Raw genomic sequence first — 22,771 nt, 5'->3', positions numbered from 1 at the left:
GGGTATTATAGTGGGTAAGAGTCCCACATCGGTTGAAAAATGGAATGGTGTCTACTTATATGAACTTGGGCAATCCTATCCTTATGAGCTAGCTTTTAGGGTTGAGTTAAGCCCAGATATCATATCTTTACTAAAATAATCAATTAGGTTTATAAAGAAACCTAGAAATCGATCAATGATCCTATTTGAGTACATACATGTGCAGGATCAAGCCTTGGAAACAGCCTCCGGCAGAAATGCAAGGTAAGGCTGCGTACAATAGACCCTTGTGGTCGGGCCCTTCCCCGGACCCTGCGCATAGTGGGAGCTTTAGTGTACTGGGCTGCTCTTTTACATGTGCAGGATAGACCTCGAACAAAAAACTAAAGAGTAACAGTAGCAAGTGATTGAATACAGTAGTCCCTTTGTAGTTCATTCAATATATGTATTAGGAGAATATGGAGTGAAATTACAAAGCCACTAAAGATGTTGTAGAATACAGGTGCCAGCTTGAGTATGTTGGCTTGTACGAGTCCACCACACGAGTTAGGGGACCAGGTCCCTTGACACAATCAGTTAACAGAATGCTCAAATTAAGTGCAGAAGGTAAAATGGCACACAATGTTTACGTGGAAAACCTCCTTGCTCAAGGGAGGAAAAACTACGACCTGTCCAACAGGATTTCACCAACCATTCTTCATTGAGATGCAAGAGCAAAGTAATCTATTACAACCTATTGTAACTAGACACTAACCCTCTCCACCCCTTGGCTTGCAATATATCTATTACAAGACTTTGAGCCTAAGCAATACCTCTATTGCCCACTATCCCAACTAACTCTAGTTGACATAGACTTTGAATACTCCGATCAAGCTAACTCTAGCCATGACTCGAAAACTAAGCAATAACTCTATTTTTCACTATACCAACTACCTCTAGTTGACATAGACTTCAAACACACCTTTCAAAGCTAACTCTAGCTATGAACTCGATGCAAAACTGATACAAGGAAAGATGATCAATATTCCTTTATAGCATAGGAACTGATCTTACAATGTTAGAACATAAGACTCAACATTACACCAAAGTAACAGCCTAAAAACTATTCTTCAATAGTAGCTCGATCAGGTCCCCTGCTGCTTTGAGGAAGTATTCTTTCTTTTGAGCACACACTCCTTTTTCCTTTTGTCTTGTAAATGTGATGTGTGGAACTTATTTGCTTCATGTCCTAAAGACAGTATTTAGCATATGGACGAAACAACCTAGTACCTTCTGATTGGTTGGACGTCTCTGTCCTTCAGCTACTACCCACTAACCACAGCAGGTGGTGGCAGCTTTTACAGCTGGACCAGGTCAACCAAATCCCCCGATCAAGTCCCATGGTTTGTAGTCTCTTCTGATTTGCCCACCAACCACAGCAGGTGGTGGCAGCTTTTACAGTTGGCTCCCATTTGGTATGTGACACACACCGATCATGAGACCAGGTCCGCCAATCAGGTCCCATGGTTTGTTGATGCATCAAAACTTGAATTATAACAAGTATAATGGATCCTATGGGGTGAAAGAAACTCCCAAGTGTTTTGTAGGAAAATCTGCCCCTGCATAGCAACTAAAGTACAAAAGCCTATGGTTTTTGGTGTAACATGCAAAATGTAAAAGATGAAGGCAGCATGCTTGAGTTCATTAGTTTTTTGTAGGTTTACTGAACTTCTCAGATGGGAACATTTTTTTTTTTTTTATACAGGAGGTTCCCGGACTATGCACCTGCAAGCACCATCTTAGTGTTGTGTTGTTAATATCTATAACATACTTACCAGTTTAAAAAGATATGTATGGGAAAATTACTACTCCCTCCATTCACTTTAACTTTTCTACTATACTAAAAATACAATCACTTTTACTTGTCACTTTTAGTATATCAAGAGATAAACACTCTTTTCATTTTTTACGCTCAACATTAATTATTTATTCACCAAATCATTTCCCAAGACCTAAGACTAAACATCAATTAATATGGAGGTATTGTGGTAAAATACTCATGTCGATCATTGTTTCTTAAGAGGCGTGCAAAGTCCAAAGTGGATAGGTAAAAGTGAACGGAGGGAGAATTTAATTAGTGTAGTATTGATTCACAAATATTCTTGTCCTTAAGAGTGGTGCACCCCATAGATGTAATATGTTGTATAGACTGATATTGACCATGGTAGTTGACCATTCAAATTTCCACATCAACTCTTTAAGCTCAAACTTGAGGTATGTCGAGATCTACCCGTTAAATGTGATTTCCTTCAAACTAATGCATGTTTGAAGTGTTTTCGAGTGCATAAATAAATATCATAAATGTTGTTTAGTGAAATCGTGCATGTGGGATGAGCATGTGCAAGTGCACCATGTTTATGAATTTCATGACTACTATCTGATTCAAATGATACCTGGGATTATGTTTATAAGTTCTATGAATTATGGTTCACGATATATGAGTTACAGATAAAATGATATTCACATGCACATGATGACTATGTTCATGATTAAGCCCAAGGGATTACAAATGATATTAATATCTTTCGAGATAAAATGATATAAACATATTCTGGGAGGAACCTTTAGATAATTATTATTTGAATGGGAGTTTATTCTTAGGGAAACTTCAGGTTTGTGGTACCTTTAAATAAGTGAGAGGGTATTTGGATGTATGCAGTAGCGGAACTAAGTAATGTCCCCTTTGTTGGAAAATTACACTGTACAATTAGAGTAAAAATGATCTATTTTTGGTTATATGTGAGCTGTTGAATCCCCTTGACATGAAGAAAAATTCAAGAATAGTGGTAAAGGGGGTACAAAATTGCTTCAGATCATATGCTCAAATTACAACTGTGACATTCTAGAATTTTTTTGAATGCCCTTGTATAAATTTCTGGTTCTGCCACTGAACGTATGGGTTCAACTCCCCATAAACCACGTGTCGGTATAGGATCATAGTTAGAACCCCTATGAATGGTGTGTATGTCTATCCACCATAAATGATAGTGTATTTGGCTGGGGTTGCTAGTATATCTTGTTCCATTCGTACGGCATAATGAAAGGATTTATCACTAGCCGATCAAGTGGGTGATCAGACGAGATGTGATGAATGTCACTGTCTAGTAGGAAGTAGGAAACTCCCCAGAAATGAGAAAAGAAAGTGTTTATGGCCTACAGAGAGCATTGTATTTCAAGAAATGATTCTTTACTGATTTACCATGTTTATTATTTTGAGATGCTACTGGTGTGCATGAAAAATTTGATTTTAATATTAAAGTGCATGTTTTTTTAACAAAGAAAAAAACTTGTCCAGCCTTTTATAGGGAGGTCATTGAGACTTACTGCGTATTTGTATACTCACCTCATTTACCTTTTTGGTACAAGTTCAAGTATCACACCAGATTCCTCGAGCTGAATACCACCTGCATACTTTCAGTGGCAAGGCCCCGCACTAGACTTGTGGAGGCTTCTCTTGTCATTTACTCCCGTTAATATTACATGTAGGTCTATGTCCCATTTCTACTTATATGTAATGTATTCCATAGAAGCTCCATTGACTCATTCTGACATATGTCTGTATATTTGGGTTATGCCTCTCATCAAAGCTTATTCAGATATGTGATGTTTTCATGCAATTCTATGATATGCTAATGTTTCATATTTAGTTGATACAACAGGGAAAAGGGTTCGCGGGGGAGCGCCAAGCTTGTTTGGTGCCGGTCACACGCCCCTAATTTGGGTTGTGACACACATGTTAATTGTCCAATACGGGACAATATCTCATATTAGAACATAACTCTTCCTATATTTAACTGTAAAATTAGGTCTTAAGCCTAACTCACACCCCAAAAGCTAACTCAAAGGGAGGAGGATTGCCCAAGCCTTATAAGGAGTTCACATATCTCATTAACCACCAATGTTGGACTTTTGTCATTCTTCAACACCCCACCTCACGCCCAGTGCTTAGCATCTGGTGAGTGGGCAATTTTAATTCCGGGGGCCCAATGCTCTCATACCATGTTAAATTAAGTTTTAGGCCTAACTCACACCTCAAATGCTAGCTCTAAGGAAAGATGATTGCCCAAGCCTTATAAGGAGTCTAACATTCTACCACTAAAACTTATGATTCTAATAGCAGGTATTCGTGATAAAACATAATAAGTGTTCTACACTGAAACTATGAATTCAATGAAGAAGAAGAGGTGAGAGAGAGGGCAACGGTAGTGTTTGCCATTCATTTCAAGGAAATTTACCTGCACGAGCCTTGATAGTATAAGAGCCACATAGAATCTCCGACAGATGCGAAGCATGTGCTCGTCTGGGAGCATATGGTCATTCAGAGATCTGTTATCCAACTTTCCCTGCAACCCTTTAGTACCAGCCTTTGACCTATAAGATGCACGAACTGGTGCACCATGAGCCATTCGCATCAAAAAGGGTTCTTGAACTCCAACACGATTGCCAACTGACTGCACATCAAAACGCGAGCACACAATTATCTCCATCACAGTCATCATGATTGTAGGAACAAATTTATCTCGTGAAATAATGTCAGGCAATTATCATATTAGCAACCAAGCACAAACTGATGACCTCAAATCTTGGCATGCCACCTTATAGCAAAATCAGGCAGTCTTGAAGCATCAAAATCACTTTGAACATTAACTGTGTATTCGCATCAACTATGGAGAACTTAAAACCAAGTGACCAATCATTCAAATATCTGTTCCTGCTAAAGAACTTTTTTGTCCTGTAGTCCTTGAGGTAATAAGATATTTTAGGGCATAGAAAGAAAATAGTAACTCCATAGTTTACCAATAAACCTAGCATCCTAGCTGAAGATGCAAGATACTTCACCTACAAATCCTTGAAGACAAACAACTTATGTTATGCAGTTAACATTAAGGAGTCTTACACTTCCTGTGTCAGAGAATGAGAAATTAGCTCCAAACTAAAGTACCTTGCATGTACACAACAACTCTTTTTCAACTAGACAGTACATAGCTCATGAATCATTAGCACGCTTTCCCTTGAAAGCAGAGAAACATTAGAAAGCTCAACGAATCCATACTTATTTTTCAAGGCAAGACATGAATATTTTTAGATACTGACAGGAGCTGGATAATTTAAGAGCGGTTGAAGTCATACGGTCCTACCTCAGGTAATGCGTGAAGTCTAGTGGTCATATTATTCATCTATCCAAAAATGCATCAAATGAGAGAATTAGAGAAAGGTGTGGCAAAAACAAAGGTCAACTCCCAAACAATCAGCAAGTGAAGAACAAATTGGCAGCATGTAAGGAGGTTTGTGATAATTTTTCCATCTTTTCTACTAGGGGGTTGGTTGGATTGGTTTTTTTTAAAGTAGCTTATAAGCTAAAAGCTAAAAGCCATAAGTTAGGAATACCCAACTTTTGGCTTTTAGCTTATGTTTGTACTTTTTCAACCTAAAAGAAAGTGCTTAAAACCACTTTTTGTCTTTCCCAAACACCTCCAAAAATAAAAAGGAGCTTAAAAACCAAAAGCTACTTTAAATAAGCCAATCCAAACACCCTCTAGGTCTAGTACTTTACGCATGAAAATAATCCATTTGGACATTGTGCTTGGACTTCTATTATGGATTTGTGACCACGCAACCAAGTAAACACAACAAGATGGACATGGGGCAATCTCAGGGAAAAGACAAGAGGACAGCATAGAGCATCTTGGGAAATACAGACACATGCACATCATACCAGCCCCCACCCCCACATACACACATACCAAAAAAAGGGGGTATTATGACAATCTTTTAGAAATGAAATAATGATTATACAGAAAAACTATACAGTTCAGTTACCTGATCCAGGATAGACAACTCCATGAACCTCTGGTAATACAGTTCCCAATCAGGCTCAAGATCAACATTAATTGGTGTCACTAAGTAAACGACATGCAGGTCAGATGCAAGCACAAACCCTTCCCTCGCTCTAATCAAATCATCCAAGACAACCTACAAAACAAGAGAATGACTATTGTTGGATTGCCATCCCAATACTTGCACTCTACTCAATTGCACAAAATGTAAACAAGGACCATTTAGGTAAAAGAACAAATTGACAAGAAATGATATGATGATAAAGTGGTAGCAAGTGGAAACAACTTCAGATGTTACCAGTGATTCTTCAGGAGAGAGAGAACTGCCAAAAGCTGCACGACCAAGAGGTGTGACTGTGTATAATTTGGTATCTTCACTCCATCCAAGAAATTTTTTATGGCATAACCAGCGAAGAGAATCTTGTGCTGATTTAACCACGTCATCAAATGGTTTTGTTGAATTGAGAAGGGTACACCTAACGTACCGGTTAATGTCACTAGCTGTTTGAACAATACCACCAGCAACAACTTCCAATATTGCGTGGATCATCCCATTCTTATCTTCGGATAAGCAAGAGTGCAACGGTGGACAGCTCTCGTTAACAAGTGTCATTATTCGTTTGACCTCTTCTGGTTTGCAGATCAACACCTGATGCAATTAAACAACAAAACAATATTAAGTTTATGGTACAGTTTCAGCCGCAATGAAGACTTAAATAGAAAGAAAAAAATGCAAATACAGAGAGAAAAATAGTAATATATGAGAATAGAGTCAAACAGGTGTAAGCAGCTTCAAAATTGTAACGTTTTAAGGAACATGTTACAGAGAATAGCTTGTAAATCAGACCTACAAATTACACATTGTTACTGAAAAACCTTTTCCTTTCCAAGTATGCAAGTTCTGAATGAACAAGAAAAAGAAATGAATAGGAAATGGTCAAAACATACACTCTCTCCTTTTGTATCTATACCCGTCCGACCAGCACGACCAGCCATCTGTCGGTACCTTGTACCATCAATAAAGTCACGACCAATACGTGGTTGTCGAAAAATAACTCTCCGAGCAGGAAGGTTAACCCCTGCAGCTAAGGTTGATGTAGCTGTTAAGACACGTACAAGTCCTTTGCGGTAACAGGTTTCAACTGTTTCTCTTTCCTCAACCTTCAAGGTAGAAAAATATCTCAGATGAATGCAAATTTACTCCAAAATAGGGAAAGAGAACCCACCCACCCAAACAAAAGAAAAACAGGAAAACCTACAGAACTAAAGAAAACATTGACTGTAACATGTAAGAATCATCATACGTACTATAACAGCAAAATATTAACTTTATAATGACATTACCGTGAGTCCAGCATGGTGATAGGCAACACCGGCGGGAAGAGTCTCTTCCAGAATAGGATCCAACCCAGCTGGAGATCTTCGCAAGGCATCAATGGCAGAAGTAATATCAATTGACTCATTTTGGCTGCTCAGTTGATTCAAGGAAAATCTTTTAAGATGTTTCGCCACATGCCTAGCAGTAGATTCACATCCTTTGCGACTTGAGCAGAAAATTAGCACTGAGTGACCTTCTTGGACAACCTGATAAATCTCAGATTGATATAGTTTTCCTTCTAATCTTCTATTACTTCTCTCGACAAAATAAAGTTCTACTAACAAAAGTAAAAGAGAAAATTATACCTCATTGCAGAGCTCTACGATGTGATCTGGATCTTTACCAGCAAGATCAGCTGTTTTCGAGATTGTTCTGACAATTTCCATTTTTTGGTTATAAATTGTGTTACCTACTTTTACATATTCTTCCAATGGAACAGGTCGAAAGTCGGTCTGATACAAAGCTGCCTGCAAGAAACAACTTTGAGAGCTTCATGAGACATTCAGGCTATAAGAAACAAAGAGGCTTATCCCCATATTCACATGCATAAAGCACAAACAAATACAGTACAAGACTGGAATAAAATTAAGTTACAACTACACCAATGTTGGTGATCCAAATTGCTTAAAAGTAAGATGATCTGTAGCTTCAATTGTTCCCTTTGCTCATATGACAATTAACAGGGAAGACCTCAGATGATTGTTTTAGTTAAGCTGGACGACATAAAAATAAAAATTCTAACACATCAAAAGAAACTCAAGATTGAACTGACACAATTAGGACCCCAAACATGTGAATGGACTAATGAGAAAGGAGAGTGTTGCTGATTGTCAAGTCTATGAGAGAAGGAAGAACGGGCATGTTTACCAAGTTGGCATGACTAACATTTGAACATAGACAGGTGAGACAAATCAGGTATTATTTTTTAAAAAAATTAAATAGATTAGGATATTTCAACCTTATACAGAGTAACTCAGCAGAAACAGGACAAGCTATGGGTGACTTCAAAAAATTGGGATGATAAAGTCCATGTGACACATAAGCTACCAATTATGTGTCCCATATTGTGGACATGCCTGCAACAGAGTGATTGAGAAAGGTGCCTAAACAGTTATACATTTGGTAAAACAACTCATTGGTATGAGATTAAAGGGACAGCCTGAAAAATACACAACTAACTTTAAAGACAAAGAAGGATGGGAAGAACTTGACCTACTACAGTTGTCATTGTTTAGCACCCATTTGTCAATGTGAATGTTGGAAGAACTGAGAAAAAGAAATAGTCATGAAGAAGTATTTATTACCGGAGATATGAGGGGAAGCTCTTGAGCCAAGAACTCGAGGCACAACACAAGAAGATTAAGAGACACAGTTAAGGAACTTCAAAAGAAGACCATTCTATGTTGTTGCCTTCTTCACAATTCATGCACAAAATGCTCTTTAATACGCAACTATTGTCATCCAAACTTATGTCAATCTACCACCTTCATGCATTTGCTATAATGTTAAATGCTGTACAATATGTCCATTCTGTTTTTTGTATGCCCTCGAGTACTGAAACTAGGTTAGAGAAAATGATGAGCAACTTCGTTGGAAGGAAAGGAGGAGATAGAGAAATATCATTTGGAAGATTCAAAAAGAACCAAAGCCCTCAATTTTGGGGAGAGGGGGCACAGGGGATCTAGAGATTCAACGATTTCCAAACCTTTAACATGACACAATTGGATAAATGGATATTGGAGTAGAATATGTCATGGAGAAGGATAATAGTCGCAGGGTATGAAGCTTCTTTTCATCTTTTTTTCATACGTGATAAATATGAAGTGTTAAGCAATGAATAGCTGTTGGATGAGATGATGTACTCTGATGAGGTGAACCTAAGGAAGGGGAACGTGAAGGGGAGGAAAGGTTCAGTAGGTACGTTAGTTTTACTGTCATGTACAGGGAAAAGGATTAGTTTTTGGAAGGATCTGTTGTGTGATCGAACGACTTTAAAGGATGGCAACACAGGATTCGGAGTAGGTGGGGTTGAGGAGTTCCTAAGGGAACTGTATGACTACTTAGCAGAAGGAGATGGATCACAAAAGGTAGAATGGTGGGTTCAAAGCAAAATCATTCAAGGAAAGTCATGTTACATGGAGTTGTTTGGAAGGGAGAAAACGGGGGCGTGGATGAATTTTTTGGAATACCAATTGACCAAATAAAGTACTCAATTTCTCACTCAATCATGATGACGATCTGAAGAAGAGGGAAATAGAGAGGACACAGATCACTCCATGTAATAAACGGTGGTTTGTTGCTCATGACACTCCTTACATAAGCAACACTAGCTCACTACATGGAGTGATCTGTGTCCTCTCTATTTCCCTCTTCTTCAGATCGTCATCATGATTGAGTGAGAAATTGAGTAATTTATTTGGTCAATTGGTATTCCAAAAAATTCATCCACGCCCCCGTTTTCTCCCTTCCAAACAACTCCATGTAACATGACTTTCCTTGAATGATTTTGCTTTGAACCCACCATTCTACCTTTTGTGATCCATCTCCTTCTGCTAAGTAGTCATACAGTTCCCTTAGGAACTCCTCAACCCCACCTACTCCGAATCCTGTGTTGCCATCCTTTAAAGTCGTTCTCTAGTGTTGCTTATGTAAGGAGTGTCATGAGCAACAAACCACCGTTTATTAGTATTGCAGCTTCACAACACAGATTGGACCAACTCTGTTTGTTTTGCATTTGTTAGAGGTTAAAGAAAAACTGGAAGCTTGGAGAACAACAACATTACATCTCTTTTGATTTATTTGGAATGCAAAAAGTAGCAACTTGTTCAAGAATGGTGAAAATGGCACAAGTATAAATAGATTATTGATGTAAGGATATATAGAAGTATAAAATGATCTTTTTTGTTTTATGTAATGCTTTTGGTGTAAAAAGAGAATCCCCTTCTGTATAGATAGTTGGACAAACTTTATGGATGACTGGTCAAGCCATATATCCAGCTTTTACACACTTCTGAAATTGCCATGAGGTGTTACCCATAATGATTTTAATTGAAAAGAATTAAAAAGGTATGAATTTCATCTTACTTGAAGCCAATCGGCGACTGCTGTCACATTGGGCAGAGTTGCACTCATGCCAACAACTTGGAGACTGCCAGCAGGGTCAACTTTTCCACTGCTTGTGCCTGAAGTTTCTCCACTGAATGACTCTGTATTTCCTTCACCAGACGCATAGCGAAGCTTGGTCAACAGCAACTCCAATAGATAACCCCTATTCTGGTCTCCAACCTAACATGAAAACAACTCGAGAGACCAAGATGAATAAATGCATATAATTTTGAGTTCCAGCGAAGACGCCAAAAACAGCAGATTAGAGCAAACAGAAAGTGAACTTAAAATTATGGAGGGGTTTAGCTGGATATCATTAAAATAAAATAAAACACTAGTAGAAAAGAATTCCAAAGTCAATACCATGTGGAGTTCATCAATCACTATGATACCAAGCTCTGACAAACGGCCCTCTTCTAGCAGTCGGTTAACTAAGGAATTTGCCTTCTCTATAGTGCAGACAGCTATAGCGGTATCCTTTGGGAGACTACCACCTCCCTGATTACCATAATAACTGCGAACGTGCTTCCCAACTGGTTCCAGAAGGACCTCAAGATGTTCTGCCTGAACAAGTTTAAACATGACACTAGACAAAATAAATATACTATATATGCTACATATATGCATAGTAAAGACCACTCTGAAAGCTACTTATCAAAAAAAAGATCATTTTGAAAGCTAAAAGATAACTCCACCTTCTCTGCACAAATGGACACATATGGAAGTACAAGAAGACCAATTTTTCCGGATGATAAGATTCTCCGTAACATTAATATCTCAGCAACAAAACTTTTACCAGCACTACAGAAAATAAAAACAAAAAACTGGTTAAACAACAAAGAGACCCTATGACATCTGTTGCCATTACTGAAAGTACAAGACGCAGGATTGGACAACTAGGAGATAAGAATGTTGTCCTCCAATAAAAGACGACAAAAGATTATCATAAAGTGACAAATGACAATCATAGTAATAATACTAGCAGAACAAAAATACAGATTTAGCAACATAAACAGCAACGAAGATAACAAGGAAGAGGATAGTAATAGTTTGTTTGTGGATTGGCGTTCATTTTGGTTAAGTAAGAAATTTTCAACTTCCTAGCAGTTCCTAGCAGAAAAAAAAACATGAATTCTGAGCAGCAAGCAATATGTAATGACTTGTAAATTGCTTCTCATCAGTTTCTTGATGAGTTCTTTTGTGAGATTACAAAGTTACCTATTTCAAAAAATTAAATAACCCAAGAGCACAAAAATTCAGAGCAGCAAGCAAAATGTAATGACTTGGACCAACTTAAATGGTCTGAGAGCAAGTATGAACCTCATTCTTTAGTTTTTACAGAGAATAAGATGAAACAGACATTTTTGACATTATTCTACCAGCACTTACTGTATACATGAATGGCAATGTTACTAGGTAAAATGGATAAGAGCAAAAGTTCATTCACAATGAGTAGGAAAAGGAAGAGGAGCAAAAAATCACCCCATCCACCGTGGTAGGTAAAATCAAACTAATGTACTACTACTTTAAGACCAGTAACAGAAATAGTGTGGATTAGCACTTCGTTCGATGAATATATTAAACAATCTTCAAGACACTAATACAACTCAACCAGGCTTTACATTAGTAACAGATGCTCCAAATTCCACAACTTCACAAACTTAAAAAGCTTCCAACTTTAAGCAGTTTTAGAATACGATTGTTTTGCTACTTACAATGCCTAACTGCGCAAGGATGACACGCACAAATCAACAAATGGTCCAAATTTTTCAATTTCATAAAAAAACAATGCCTAATGTATAGATCCTAGGTCTTTGGTCTAATGGTAAGAGCGCAGCACATGATATGTGAATCAGGCACACGCCAGGGATTCAAACCCTGCTGTAGACAAAGGTCTGGTATTTAAGTGGAAAGGGTAGAGGGTGGGCTCATTATCCATCGAGTTTCAACCATATGCCACTAACCCTTAGGAGTTTCTCGGTATCAAAAAAATGACTAATATATAGAGTGTGGATATATTTCTTCACAATGTATTTGTTTATTCTAGCACTGATAAAACTATCTTCTTCAGGTAACTTGCAAATTTACAATTAACAAAAAACATCATCATCATTAAGAATTAAATATGCTTAATAGGAGTCCAAATTACACTCAGCTACAGACCTGGTAGAAGCACAATATACAAGATTCCGGTTGTGCAAGACTCCATCCACTAGAAGACAATCAACCTGCAGGGCGTAAAATGAATTTCCATTAGACTGTCATTGTAAAGAATAACTTTTTCATACTTAAATTAACAACAAATTTGATCTCTTGAAGAAGCCTCAACCTCTAAAGTCCTGAATACCTCCAAACAGAATTTATTACAGAAACTAGTAAACAATGGGGAACAGAAGCCACAATGAAGCTTCTATGAATCAAAGCAAAATGGAACTATACAAAACCAGTAACCAGATGCTAGTCTAAGCAAAATGGAACTATGCAAAAGGGCATAGGTGGAAATACATTTTGCTGAGGATGAGTAATTACTCCAACCCTACCCTAAGTTAGTGTTGCCCAAATGTAATGCAAGAAAAAATAATTAAAACACACACAACTATATGGGCAAACAACAACAACATATCCAGTGAAATCCCACAAGTGGGGTCTGGGGAAGGTAGAATGTAGGCAGACCTTACAACAGTGTTCTCAAAGGCAATCGCCTTTGCACCTTTGGCAAATGGCGAGGCGAGGCGAGACGCAGCCTTTGCGCCTATTACTGGCAAGGCGAGGCGACCTCGAAATGGCGAGTTGCGAGTGGCGAGGCGAGGTACTAAAGGCGTCTCCATTTAAAAAAAGGCCTGATTTAAGAACTAAAAGGAAATATTAGGGTTTATTTGGAGTTCTAAACAAACTCGACTCTGTTCTCTCTTTTTTCCTCTCCAGTTCGGAGTCGCGACTCTCTTCCCCAGCTTCACAACCTTCAGCAGGTACTTCTTCTTCTCTCTTCTTCTTCTTTCTTCTTCAGTCTTCTTTCTCCTCTGCTTTGCGGCCTTCAGCAGGTAAGTTTTCAGCACTTTTTCTTCTTCTTCTTCTTCTCCTCTTCATGTGCAGTCAGCAGTGTGCACAGTCTCTGTTTTTTTTAATTTCTGCAGACTACTGATTACTGCAATCTTCCTATCTTTGAAAAAAAAAACTAGTCCTTATATATTTATTTCTTCCCAACTCAATTTAGCTTTATACTAATTCTACTGTTAGTTTTTAAATTTTTTGAATCAAAATATTTGTTAATATGTTATTGCTATTGAGATTTTGGATATAAATATTTATATATACAATTAAATATTTTTGGTATTAATTGGCACCTCAATTTAAAACGGCGAGCGCCTCGCCGCGAGGCGAGGCAGACCCTTGTCGCCTTTCGCCGTCCAAAACACTGCCTTACAACTATATGGACAAAGAAACTAAAAAAACTATAATTAAGTATATACTAAGTAAAAGTCAAGGCATCTAAGTTCAAAAACCATTTAAGTTCTTAATTTAGATGCAAAGATGCAGTTTTATGTTTATCTGTACGAACTAGTTTTCTAATGCTGAATTTCTAGGCATAATACCTAGGGTGCACATCTGAACAATTTAAAGTAGGAATTACCCTATGAACTTGGCAATTTGATAGCCTTAACCCTCTAGAGGCTTACGTGGCAAAGAGCATGGCTACACACTCTTTGTGGATAGTTGGACCTTAAAACCCCAACATCCTTTGCAATATAACAATGTTGGTCTTAGAATTGTTCTATAGAACATGTCTTGCACTTTGAACGGTACCCTTCTATGGCATAACACTCTCATAACAGTCCATTCCATCATTCATATTTTAAGTTAAGTAGTCAAAGGCGCGCTTATGCCCTGAGGCGCAAAACTTGTTGAGCATTTTGCCTCACTTTATGGGCGTTTCAATGTCGTCTTCATGCTCTAAGACTTACTTTTCCTCCAATGAGCGTAATCCCAAAGATGTGACACTAAACAATTAATATTCACATAATTTTAGTTATCTAATTCAATTCCGTATATGTATCATTCATGCTTGTGATTACGAACCTTGGACTACACATACATATTTGTATTTTTCTCTCCCTCGCTCCTTTTTTCAATAAAGCCCACGCTTTATTTGCGCTTAAAGCCCCAAGGGATCTTAGTGCTTTTTTGCGCTTTTCGCTTTTGATAACATTGATTATTTTTAACTACATGTGTTAACTTTCATCTAATTTACATTTTCATCTATGTTTTTACTCCTTTTTGTACACTTTCAAGTTACGGTGGAAGTGCTCTTGTCCACGAGCGTGACCATGTAAATCATTTGTCCCTTTATTGCTCGTTATTGTCATTACAAGTTGCTTGATTTAGTTTGGCACCATCCCGTTCCAATCCTAACAAGTAATATGACCATATCTTTTTTCGAGAAAGAAGTATCATAACCATATCTTTTTCAGAGAAAGAAGTACCATGACCATATCTCCAATGTACTCAATCGAAATGGCCACTAATCTACATGTCCATTCAGATCTCTCCCTATAAAGACCTATTGGTCATTTGGAATCCCTTGAACCAAGGCATCCATACTTTCTTAAACTTTTAGTTTTAGGTTCCTTCTCAATCCTATTTTCGGAACACATGCACTAAAGTTGTTGGTTGTCTTTTCTTCCCTTTGATAAGGAATAATCATGATAGTCTCCTTATCGCATACTACTCTTAACCAGATAATCCTATAATTGACTCTTTTAACATCTCAAATTTATCTTTATATCCTAGTTAATAGTTATACAATGATTTGTAATTCATTCCTATTTACTATTAAGTCTGTTCCATAATACCATAATTTGTAGCATGTATTGCAATCTCTCGCCTTATTGCTTGTCCGTTTAGTCTCTTGTAAACAACAGATATCAACTCTCCTCCTTAACATAATCACTAATTCCATTGGTTTCCTGTCAATGAGCCTATGTTTCAACTACCTATCCAAATCTGAATATGTTGGACCAAGATGTTGGGACTTTTTGTCTTGCACAACATCTGGGAGTCAATGAGATTGAACTAATTTATTTACCCACACATGTTCATAAAGTGGGAACCCTTGTTCTGCTAATACTCTATAAATGTTTGAGGATTTTCCACTAATTAAAAGAAATTCAAATGTGACCAACTTATTTGAGAAGGTGGCATAGTTATTATTGTTGTTACAAAAGAAATCCAAATTTGAAAACGATTGTTAAGGTAGCAATTGCTAGGACCATGCCCCTATAAGGGATAGGATGAAAATGAGATACTATCATTTACAATTGATAGAAACATGAACTCCGAATTGAATTAAATGTAGGGAGAGATAATCTGCAAATTCGTATATTATTTTGTCCAGGACTTGGTGAGATGGTATTGAATTCAATGGTTATCAAAACTTGACACTAAATCAAGAAAAAGACAAACGATTTTGACCTTCATACAGATGGTTGAAGACCAAACCCAAAGTAATTTTTCTTCCTCCGCTCTACCTCCCCTCACTAGAAGCAATAAAGTCGACACTCCATCAGATGACACTTCTTAAACTCTTGCAACTTCCCATATTTCTGTTCAGATTGTTCACCTACCGAGGACATGTTGCTACTTCCCTCTCCCTGGCTTATCCCCTTAATCGCTTCTTCAAACCTAGATCACTGATCACCAGTCCTCTCCCTGTTACAAAATTTGAAATGTCACTTACTCTCTTTCTTGACACAATGTTGTCTCTCTCTCTCAATCTTCCCTAACACACTCTCAATTTACATCTCCCCCTAATTCATTCAAGGTCAATTGTTGTTTTCATTTTCTACTACAATTTTTCTTCACTCCCCCCACCCCCCAACCAAAAAAACAAGATTTATATGATCTTCTTAAGCTATTTTTATCCTGTCAATTTTTCTCACTGATACAAAATCCCAACCAAGTCTTTTGCTTTTGGTGTGCGAGTTTTTTTCCCTTTTCTTCAGGAAATTATTTGTTATTTGCTAAACAGTTTATCTTTTTTCTCGATTTTGTATCTTATATCATTAATAAAAATCACATTTTTTGTATTATGAAAAATGCATAAGAAATTACAAGAAAACCAAGACAGTGTCTCAAAGTTAAACACAAAATTTGTTTTGGGGGCATGTTTTGTTGTTGTTGTTGTTGTCTGGTACAATATGCCAATTCAGTCTGAATCAAACCTAGAAGCCAACTAATGAAAAATCCTATTGTGTGTCAAAGGTTCCATTAATTAGACAAATAAAGATTCAGGTATCTACTATGTGTTCACTCCAGATTGTACAAATGAAGATTCAATGCATAATTGATTGCAAAGGGGGCAATCAATCACTCCAGATCTATAAAATATGAAGCTTCTTATGCCTCACAATCCCAAGACAAGATTAAACTAAAGGTAAACAGCATACCTGCCATGAGTACAATTTTGAAATACCCTTTTTCCTGTAAATGTTGCATATTTCAGAAGGTAGCCAATGGTTGAGATCTGAATGATTCTTTAGTGGTGCAATACTTGAAGGAGTGTCTTTACTTGATAAGGAATTAGCTGTAAAAATATTAAGCTTCTCTGGAGGTGTTGTTGATGCCATTATATCAGTATCCTGGATAAGCACATCCTTACTCTTGGAAACAGGACATTTCGGAGTCTTGTTTTGAACTTCAAGGATATTCCCTTTTGCTTGAGCTGCCTTGCGAGGGCTGAGAACAGGATATCCCCTCAAACTTACATGATCTTGGGACCCAGTTCTTTTGCCACTAATAGTCTGGATATCCATGTTACTTCTGTGAGATTGTACAGAATCGAGATTTTTCTCGTCAGAGGCAAAATCAAAATGCTTAACAGGCATTGGGGATTTCTCTCCATCCAGATCTTTTCCCAACTTCCTCAATGAACCAACAGCAGAAACAACACCGGCATCAGAAACTGTCTCTATACATTCATTAAATATTTGGTGGGACTTATTGCCACACTCTCCATTTCCAAGACTATTGGAATTGATTACCTCATTATGATTTTTCAAAGCGTCGGACTCTAGTGCTGCTTGAAAAGAAAATTTATCACTTCCCGCAAACAAACCATCAGCAACTTGGATTGCTTCATTCCAAAATGCTTCTCCGGGTGAAAAAATGGAGCTACCACGAGTTGACTTGGGAGTAACACCAACACGAAGCTTCATAGATGTTGAACCAGGTGTCTCAGATTCAGTTGACTCAATGACAGGTACATTGTTACATTTTCTCAAGCTCATCCGAGCTTCACCTGATGTATTCCCCTCAGTTATCTAGCATAAGATGCAAACTCTCACTGAAGTTAACAAAAAATCGGTGAATCGACATTGTGGTATGTGGAAAAATATAATACCTACCTCAATAGAATTTAAAGCTGTGCACTCAAAATTAGATCTTCTGTTGATGTTAGAATTATTTTCACTCGAGATGCAGCGGATTCTCTTTGCATTCTTATTATCCACATCAAGAATGGGAGGGCTACCACTCCTTTTACTAGCACCCTCACGCTGTGCTGAAGGTAAACTTAAACTAGATGGCAGTTCACTGAATTGAGGAAAACATAGAAAAGTTACCAAGTTAAACAACATGCAGACAAATCCAGCTTAGCAACCACATTAGCCACAAAACCAATCACCACCAGGAAATCAAGAATAAAAAGGCATTACCTGCAATATAATGACAAGAAGTTCGTAGCAAACTGCTTAAGTTCTGAGTTTCCATTAACCTGTGTAGTAACCAAGACATCTTTTCCATGGCCTTTATTTTCAACAACATGTGAGTCGGAGGGAATATCAGACTTCTCCTTTGAAGTTTTTGTTTCAGAAGTTGTAGATTGTGCTTTGTCCAACAAAGTACTCTCTTTATTTTCATCTTTTAGATATGGACCGATCTCTAACGTCAGGTTTCTCTTAACCGGTGTGCCTCTAGCTATGTGTGAAGATTTACTATCATCCTGAGAAGTCACTAAATACCCATCCAATGAACCTTTAGTGGAAGGAGACCCTTCCTGTGTAGTCTTAACATCTTTCTTGGCTCTTGCAGGTTTCAGACTCGGTGATAAGGACTTCCTCTTCTTTTTTGAAGCAAAGAACTAATATAACAGTAGTCAACACAACAACAAATACAACATGAACCACATATTAGAAAGGACAATCCATAATCATCAAAGCATGATAACAAAGGAAAAGAGAACTAAAGAATTGAAATAAAATTGCCCCCGTCATAAGAAAGTCATGCAAGATAGATTTTTGAAGATTCTACTACAACTGTTACTCTTAATTGAATTTGAAACTTAGAGGCTTCCCATACTGCGATTGGGAGAACATAAAAGCAAAAATATCCACCAAATCAAACGAAGCAGAAGAAAACAAGTTTCGACTTACTCTTCTCTTTACAATTTGGAAGAAAAAAAACAGTACAATTATATATTTTCTAAATCCGAGTCAATAGCATCCTGGGGTTCCTACATCATTAAAAAACTGGAACAATAGGGGGGAAACTAGGGTTTTAAAGGAGGAGAAAAGAAAGGTACAGACTTGATCAATGCGTGCTCGAGGAGTATCAGAAGCCATGAGAAGAAGAAACCCAGCAGTAAATTTGATGATTTGGTTCAGAAAATTGTCTTCGCATTCATGGATTTGAAATTGGAATTTGTTGTTCCGGCTACGGTTCAAAGTTTCAAGAAGCCATTTGAATCTATTAAGACCGCGCAGTAGAGAGCTTTGGGAAGGGGACGAAAGTATTTGATGTTCAAATGTTGGAATTGTTTTGCAAATATGCCCTTGTAGTTTTGTAATATTACAAAATTGATAATATTAGGAGTCGTTTGGTAGAGTGTATTAAAATAATGTTAAATAGAGTGTATTAGTTATTTTTGTATTAATTATACATAGAATATTTATTATGCATTATTGGTTTAGTGCATTAAAACATAACATGTATTGCATAAAAATATTTCTTTATAAAAATATCATCAACAATTATGATGAAAAAGATGTAAAATGGGTTTTGAAGGGTAATTGAGGTTTTAATTATAATAATGCAAGCATTAAATTCTCTTGCATTACTAATATCTAGAAATTCATGGTATTAGTAATGCAAACTTTAATACACAATAGTGTATAACTAATGCATGCCATGAAAAAGTGTACCAAATAAAATACTACTAATATACCTAATTAATATATACATTATTTTTACTAACACACTCTACCAAACGATCTCGTAGAGTAATAGTGACAAGAGGCATTTGCTTTGTTAGGATGGTAATGGGGCAAACAGGGTAGGACCGAAGCTTAAAAGAGCGAAGTAGGAGAAGATATAAACGGGGCGTGGTGGACAGGGCGGGTAATAACACATTTTCAGAAAATAAGAAATGGGCAGTGCAGGTATAGGGTTGGTATCTTAATTGCAAAATCCAAAACAATCCAGATCAAGCTTGGCAGCACGCTCAATGGATTCAAGAGCTTCTTTTGCGTGATTCATATTGCAATGTTGATTACATTACACTTTTCATCTTGTTTAATTATTGAAGTTGCAGTAACTTCGGCATAATTATTGCAGTAACTTCAATAGTTATTTAATTTTCTAACAAAAAAGTGAGATGAAGAAGGAGTCGGCAAAGAAAATGATGATTATGGCGAAGGAGACGGCGGTAATGGTGATGACGGCAAAGGAAGAGGTGGAGGAAGAAGAGAAGGCAGCGGCGACGGCGACAGAATGGATGGGGAGGAAGAGGGGAAAGCAGGACTTTGTGTAAATAATAAAATTTAAGTAGCAATTGGTGTTTAGACAAAGCTTTTTCAAAGTGTTTCTAGCCTGTTTGGATTGACTTATTTTGAGTGTTTTTAAGTTAAAATACCTTTTAAACACTTTTTTAGTGTTTGGATAAATTTAAAAAATAATTATAAGGATTTTAAGCTAAAATGATAATAATTACCTAAAAGTCATAAGTTATGATTTTTGACTTTTAAGCCAAAAGTAAATCCAAACAATAAGAGCATTTTTCTTAGAAGTGTTTTAAAAACTTTTTTTTTTAGTTTCTAAAAAATGTGACTCCCAAAATGTACTTATTTTCTCCCAAAAAATTTGGTCAATCACCTTATTTTTTAAAAAAGAAGCACTTTTTTATTTGTTTAAAAAAAACACTTTTGACCTCCCAAAAACTTGATCAAACAGTTATTAGTTGGTGTTGTCGTGATGTGTTGTTAATGTATATTTGTATATGTAGATTGAGAACATATGTCGTCGTTGGATCTTATGGGGTAAAATTTGGAAAGTGATTTGAGGTCGATTGAAGCTTACTACTTCTTGAAGTTTTGTTTTTTTGAAATACATATTATTGAAATGGTCTTGTATACGGTTTAACGTAGATCCTAGCTTGTGTGGATGAGGGGGTAAGGATGCACCATTCCTTACATTGTAATTAGTTTAATTGTTGTTTGTCATGAGTTTTATAATTTCTAAAGTGTAGCATGTTTGAAAATATTTTTATATTGAAATAACATTTGTTGAATTTTTAAAGGTGGCTTTCATTTGTTAATTTCTTTATTAAGAACTACGAAAGGTTTGTTATTTGATCTTTCTCAAATGGTTGGAGTGTCAACTAAGGCCAAGGTTGGTAAATGTAAGTGTTTTGAGGAGTTGCTTAAATTCACTGAGATTGACTTTGGACATATTTCATGTGATATCATGAAATTCTATGTGTCGATGTAGGTGTAGGACCTATCTTATAGCTTTGAACTACAATAAAGTGCCCCCATGAGAGAATAGTATCGTGCTACATTATTAGTATAGCTGGATTGATACGTAGGACACTATATTGAAGACGATCTGAGCAAGTAGGGTATGTGATATTTGCCTCTACATACATTAGTTGACTTTAAATGTTGTGTCACTGATGGTATAGTAACAACAACAACAAATCCAGTATAATCCCATAATGTGGGGTCTGGGGAGGGTAGAGTGTGCGCAGATCTAACCCCACCTTGAAAGGTAGAGCGGGTCACTGATGGTATAGTATTTCCAATATATGATAGAATTTCACATGATTTTGACTAAGATTTAATGCTAAAAGCAATGACTTTGAAATGCATTTAACCTTTATATTCCATTTTACTGTATAACTTGAGAATTGATATAAATACTTTCTTCTTATGTCAATGCCTATGCATATCGCTTGATTGTTTAAAAATCTTGCCCCACTTCATGGGAAAATGGTTGCATGACACATATTAAGCATGTGGAGATTAAGCATTTTGGCCATTTTACTTTTGATTTCAGAATTATGTGTTGATTATCCTAAATCATGCGGTTAGAAAAGAGCTTAACCTCTTTCAATTATATATTTTTGGTGAGACTCCACTTACTTTTTGTGGAACTTAAATTGTTATATTCTTTGAGTCACCCAGGTCTATCTCGATTGACTATCTGAATCTTTGTCATAGAAGTTTTATAGATGGTAAAAGTTTTTCCGAATTGTAATTATGGTTATTTATATAAAATGCATGCTTAAGACTATTAAATTTTATGAATATTTTATTTAGAATGAAATGTAGTTGATTAAATATTTGTATTCATGAATGATTTCAATACTTTAAGGATTGATACTTTCCAAAAGCTTTCAAATGTATTCATGCATTTAAAATAAAAATTATTACATGGAATGGTTCGTGCCAATCATATAGAATTCCAAGCGTCGACGTGGATTTGGTGTGTGACAGTTTCATCACCAGACAGTCATCAAGAATCACTACAACCATCAGGAGGAAATCACCACCCCTTATTCACCACAAACAATAGAAAAACTCTTCTCATACCAAAAAAATGAAGAAGAAGATTATTTCAGAACTACTACTCCAAAAATTAATCTATTTTTAAAAAAAATTAATTGATAATTAAATAAAATACTCTCTTCCAACAATATGATGCAACGATCAACGATAATAAATATTGCTTGTAGGTATTTTGTGTGTCGTGAATATGTCATTGTATATTCGAGATATAAGACATGCAATTTCATACATTTGATACACAAAAAAAAATACATCAAAACACACATTATATATACATTCCAAAACACTAGACACACATTGAATATAAACTGCTTTCACACTCATTAACATATGTAGGGTTCACTCCCCACTTTTGTTTTTGTCAAAAATGATTGTCAACTTTGCCTGCAATTTGCAAAGATTCGTCAAAAAGGGTGGGCAAAGTTGGTGGAAGAGTTTCTATAAAGGAGCTCTTCAGCTTCTCATTTAACAACAACAACAATAATAACCCAGTGAAATCCCACAACATGGGGTCTGGGGAGGGTAGAATGTACGCAGACCTTACTTCTACCAAGGTAGGACGGTTGTTTCCTGGAGACTCTCGGCTCAGTAAAAGC

General features: G+C 36.7%; 1 protein-coding gene across 2 annotated transcripts in view; it reads right to left on the bottom strand.

The window, feature by feature from the left end:
• The window catches only part of LOC129889417 (helicase and polymerase-containing protein TEBICHI), a 34,207-nt gene extending 15,127 nt beyond the window's left edge, over positions 1-19,080 (bottom strand). For both annotated transcript variants that reach the window (XM_055964705.1, XM_055964706.1), the window contains exons 1-14: positions 18,918-19,080; positions 18,048-18,472; positions 17,739-17,925; positions 16,782-17,654; positions 12,502-12,566; positions 11,034-11,139; positions 10,702-10,902; positions 10,318-10,518; positions 7,539-7,700; positions 7,200-7,439; positions 6,804-7,016; positions 6,154-6,504; positions 5,839-5,991; positions 4,254-4,469 (exon numbers count right to left, since the gene is read on the bottom strand). In XM_055964705.1, the coding sequence (XP_055820680.1) occupies positions 4,254-4,469; positions 5,839-5,991; positions 6,154-6,504; positions 6,804-7,016; positions 7,200-7,439; positions 7,539-7,700; positions 10,318-10,518; positions 10,702-10,902; positions 11,034-11,139; positions 12,502-12,566; positions 16,782-17,654; positions 17,739-17,925; positions 18,048-18,472; positions 18,918-18,953 (3,429 nt within the window). In that variant the 5' untranslated portion in view covers positions 18,954-19,080. The remainder of the gene's footprint in view (positions 1-4,253; positions 4,470-5,838; positions 5,992-6,153; positions 6,505-6,803; positions 7,017-7,199; positions 7,440-7,538; positions 7,701-10,317; positions 10,519-10,701; positions 10,903-11,033; positions 11,140-12,501; positions 12,567-16,781; positions 17,655-17,738; positions 17,926-18,047; positions 18,473-18,917) is intronic.
• Positions 19,081-22,771: the final 3,691 nt, after the last annotated feature.

This window comes from Solanum dulcamara, chromosome 5 (genome assembly GCF_947179165.1).
Source record: "Solanum dulcamara chromosome 5, daSolDulc1.2, whole genome shotgun sequence".
Lineage (NCBI taxonomy): Eukaryota > Viridiplantae > Streptophyta > Magnoliopsida > Solanales > Solanaceae > Solanum > Solanum dulcamara.
The sequence above is the reverse complement of the archived record's forward strand: the minus strand, read 5'-3'. Positions and strand labels throughout refer to the sequence as shown.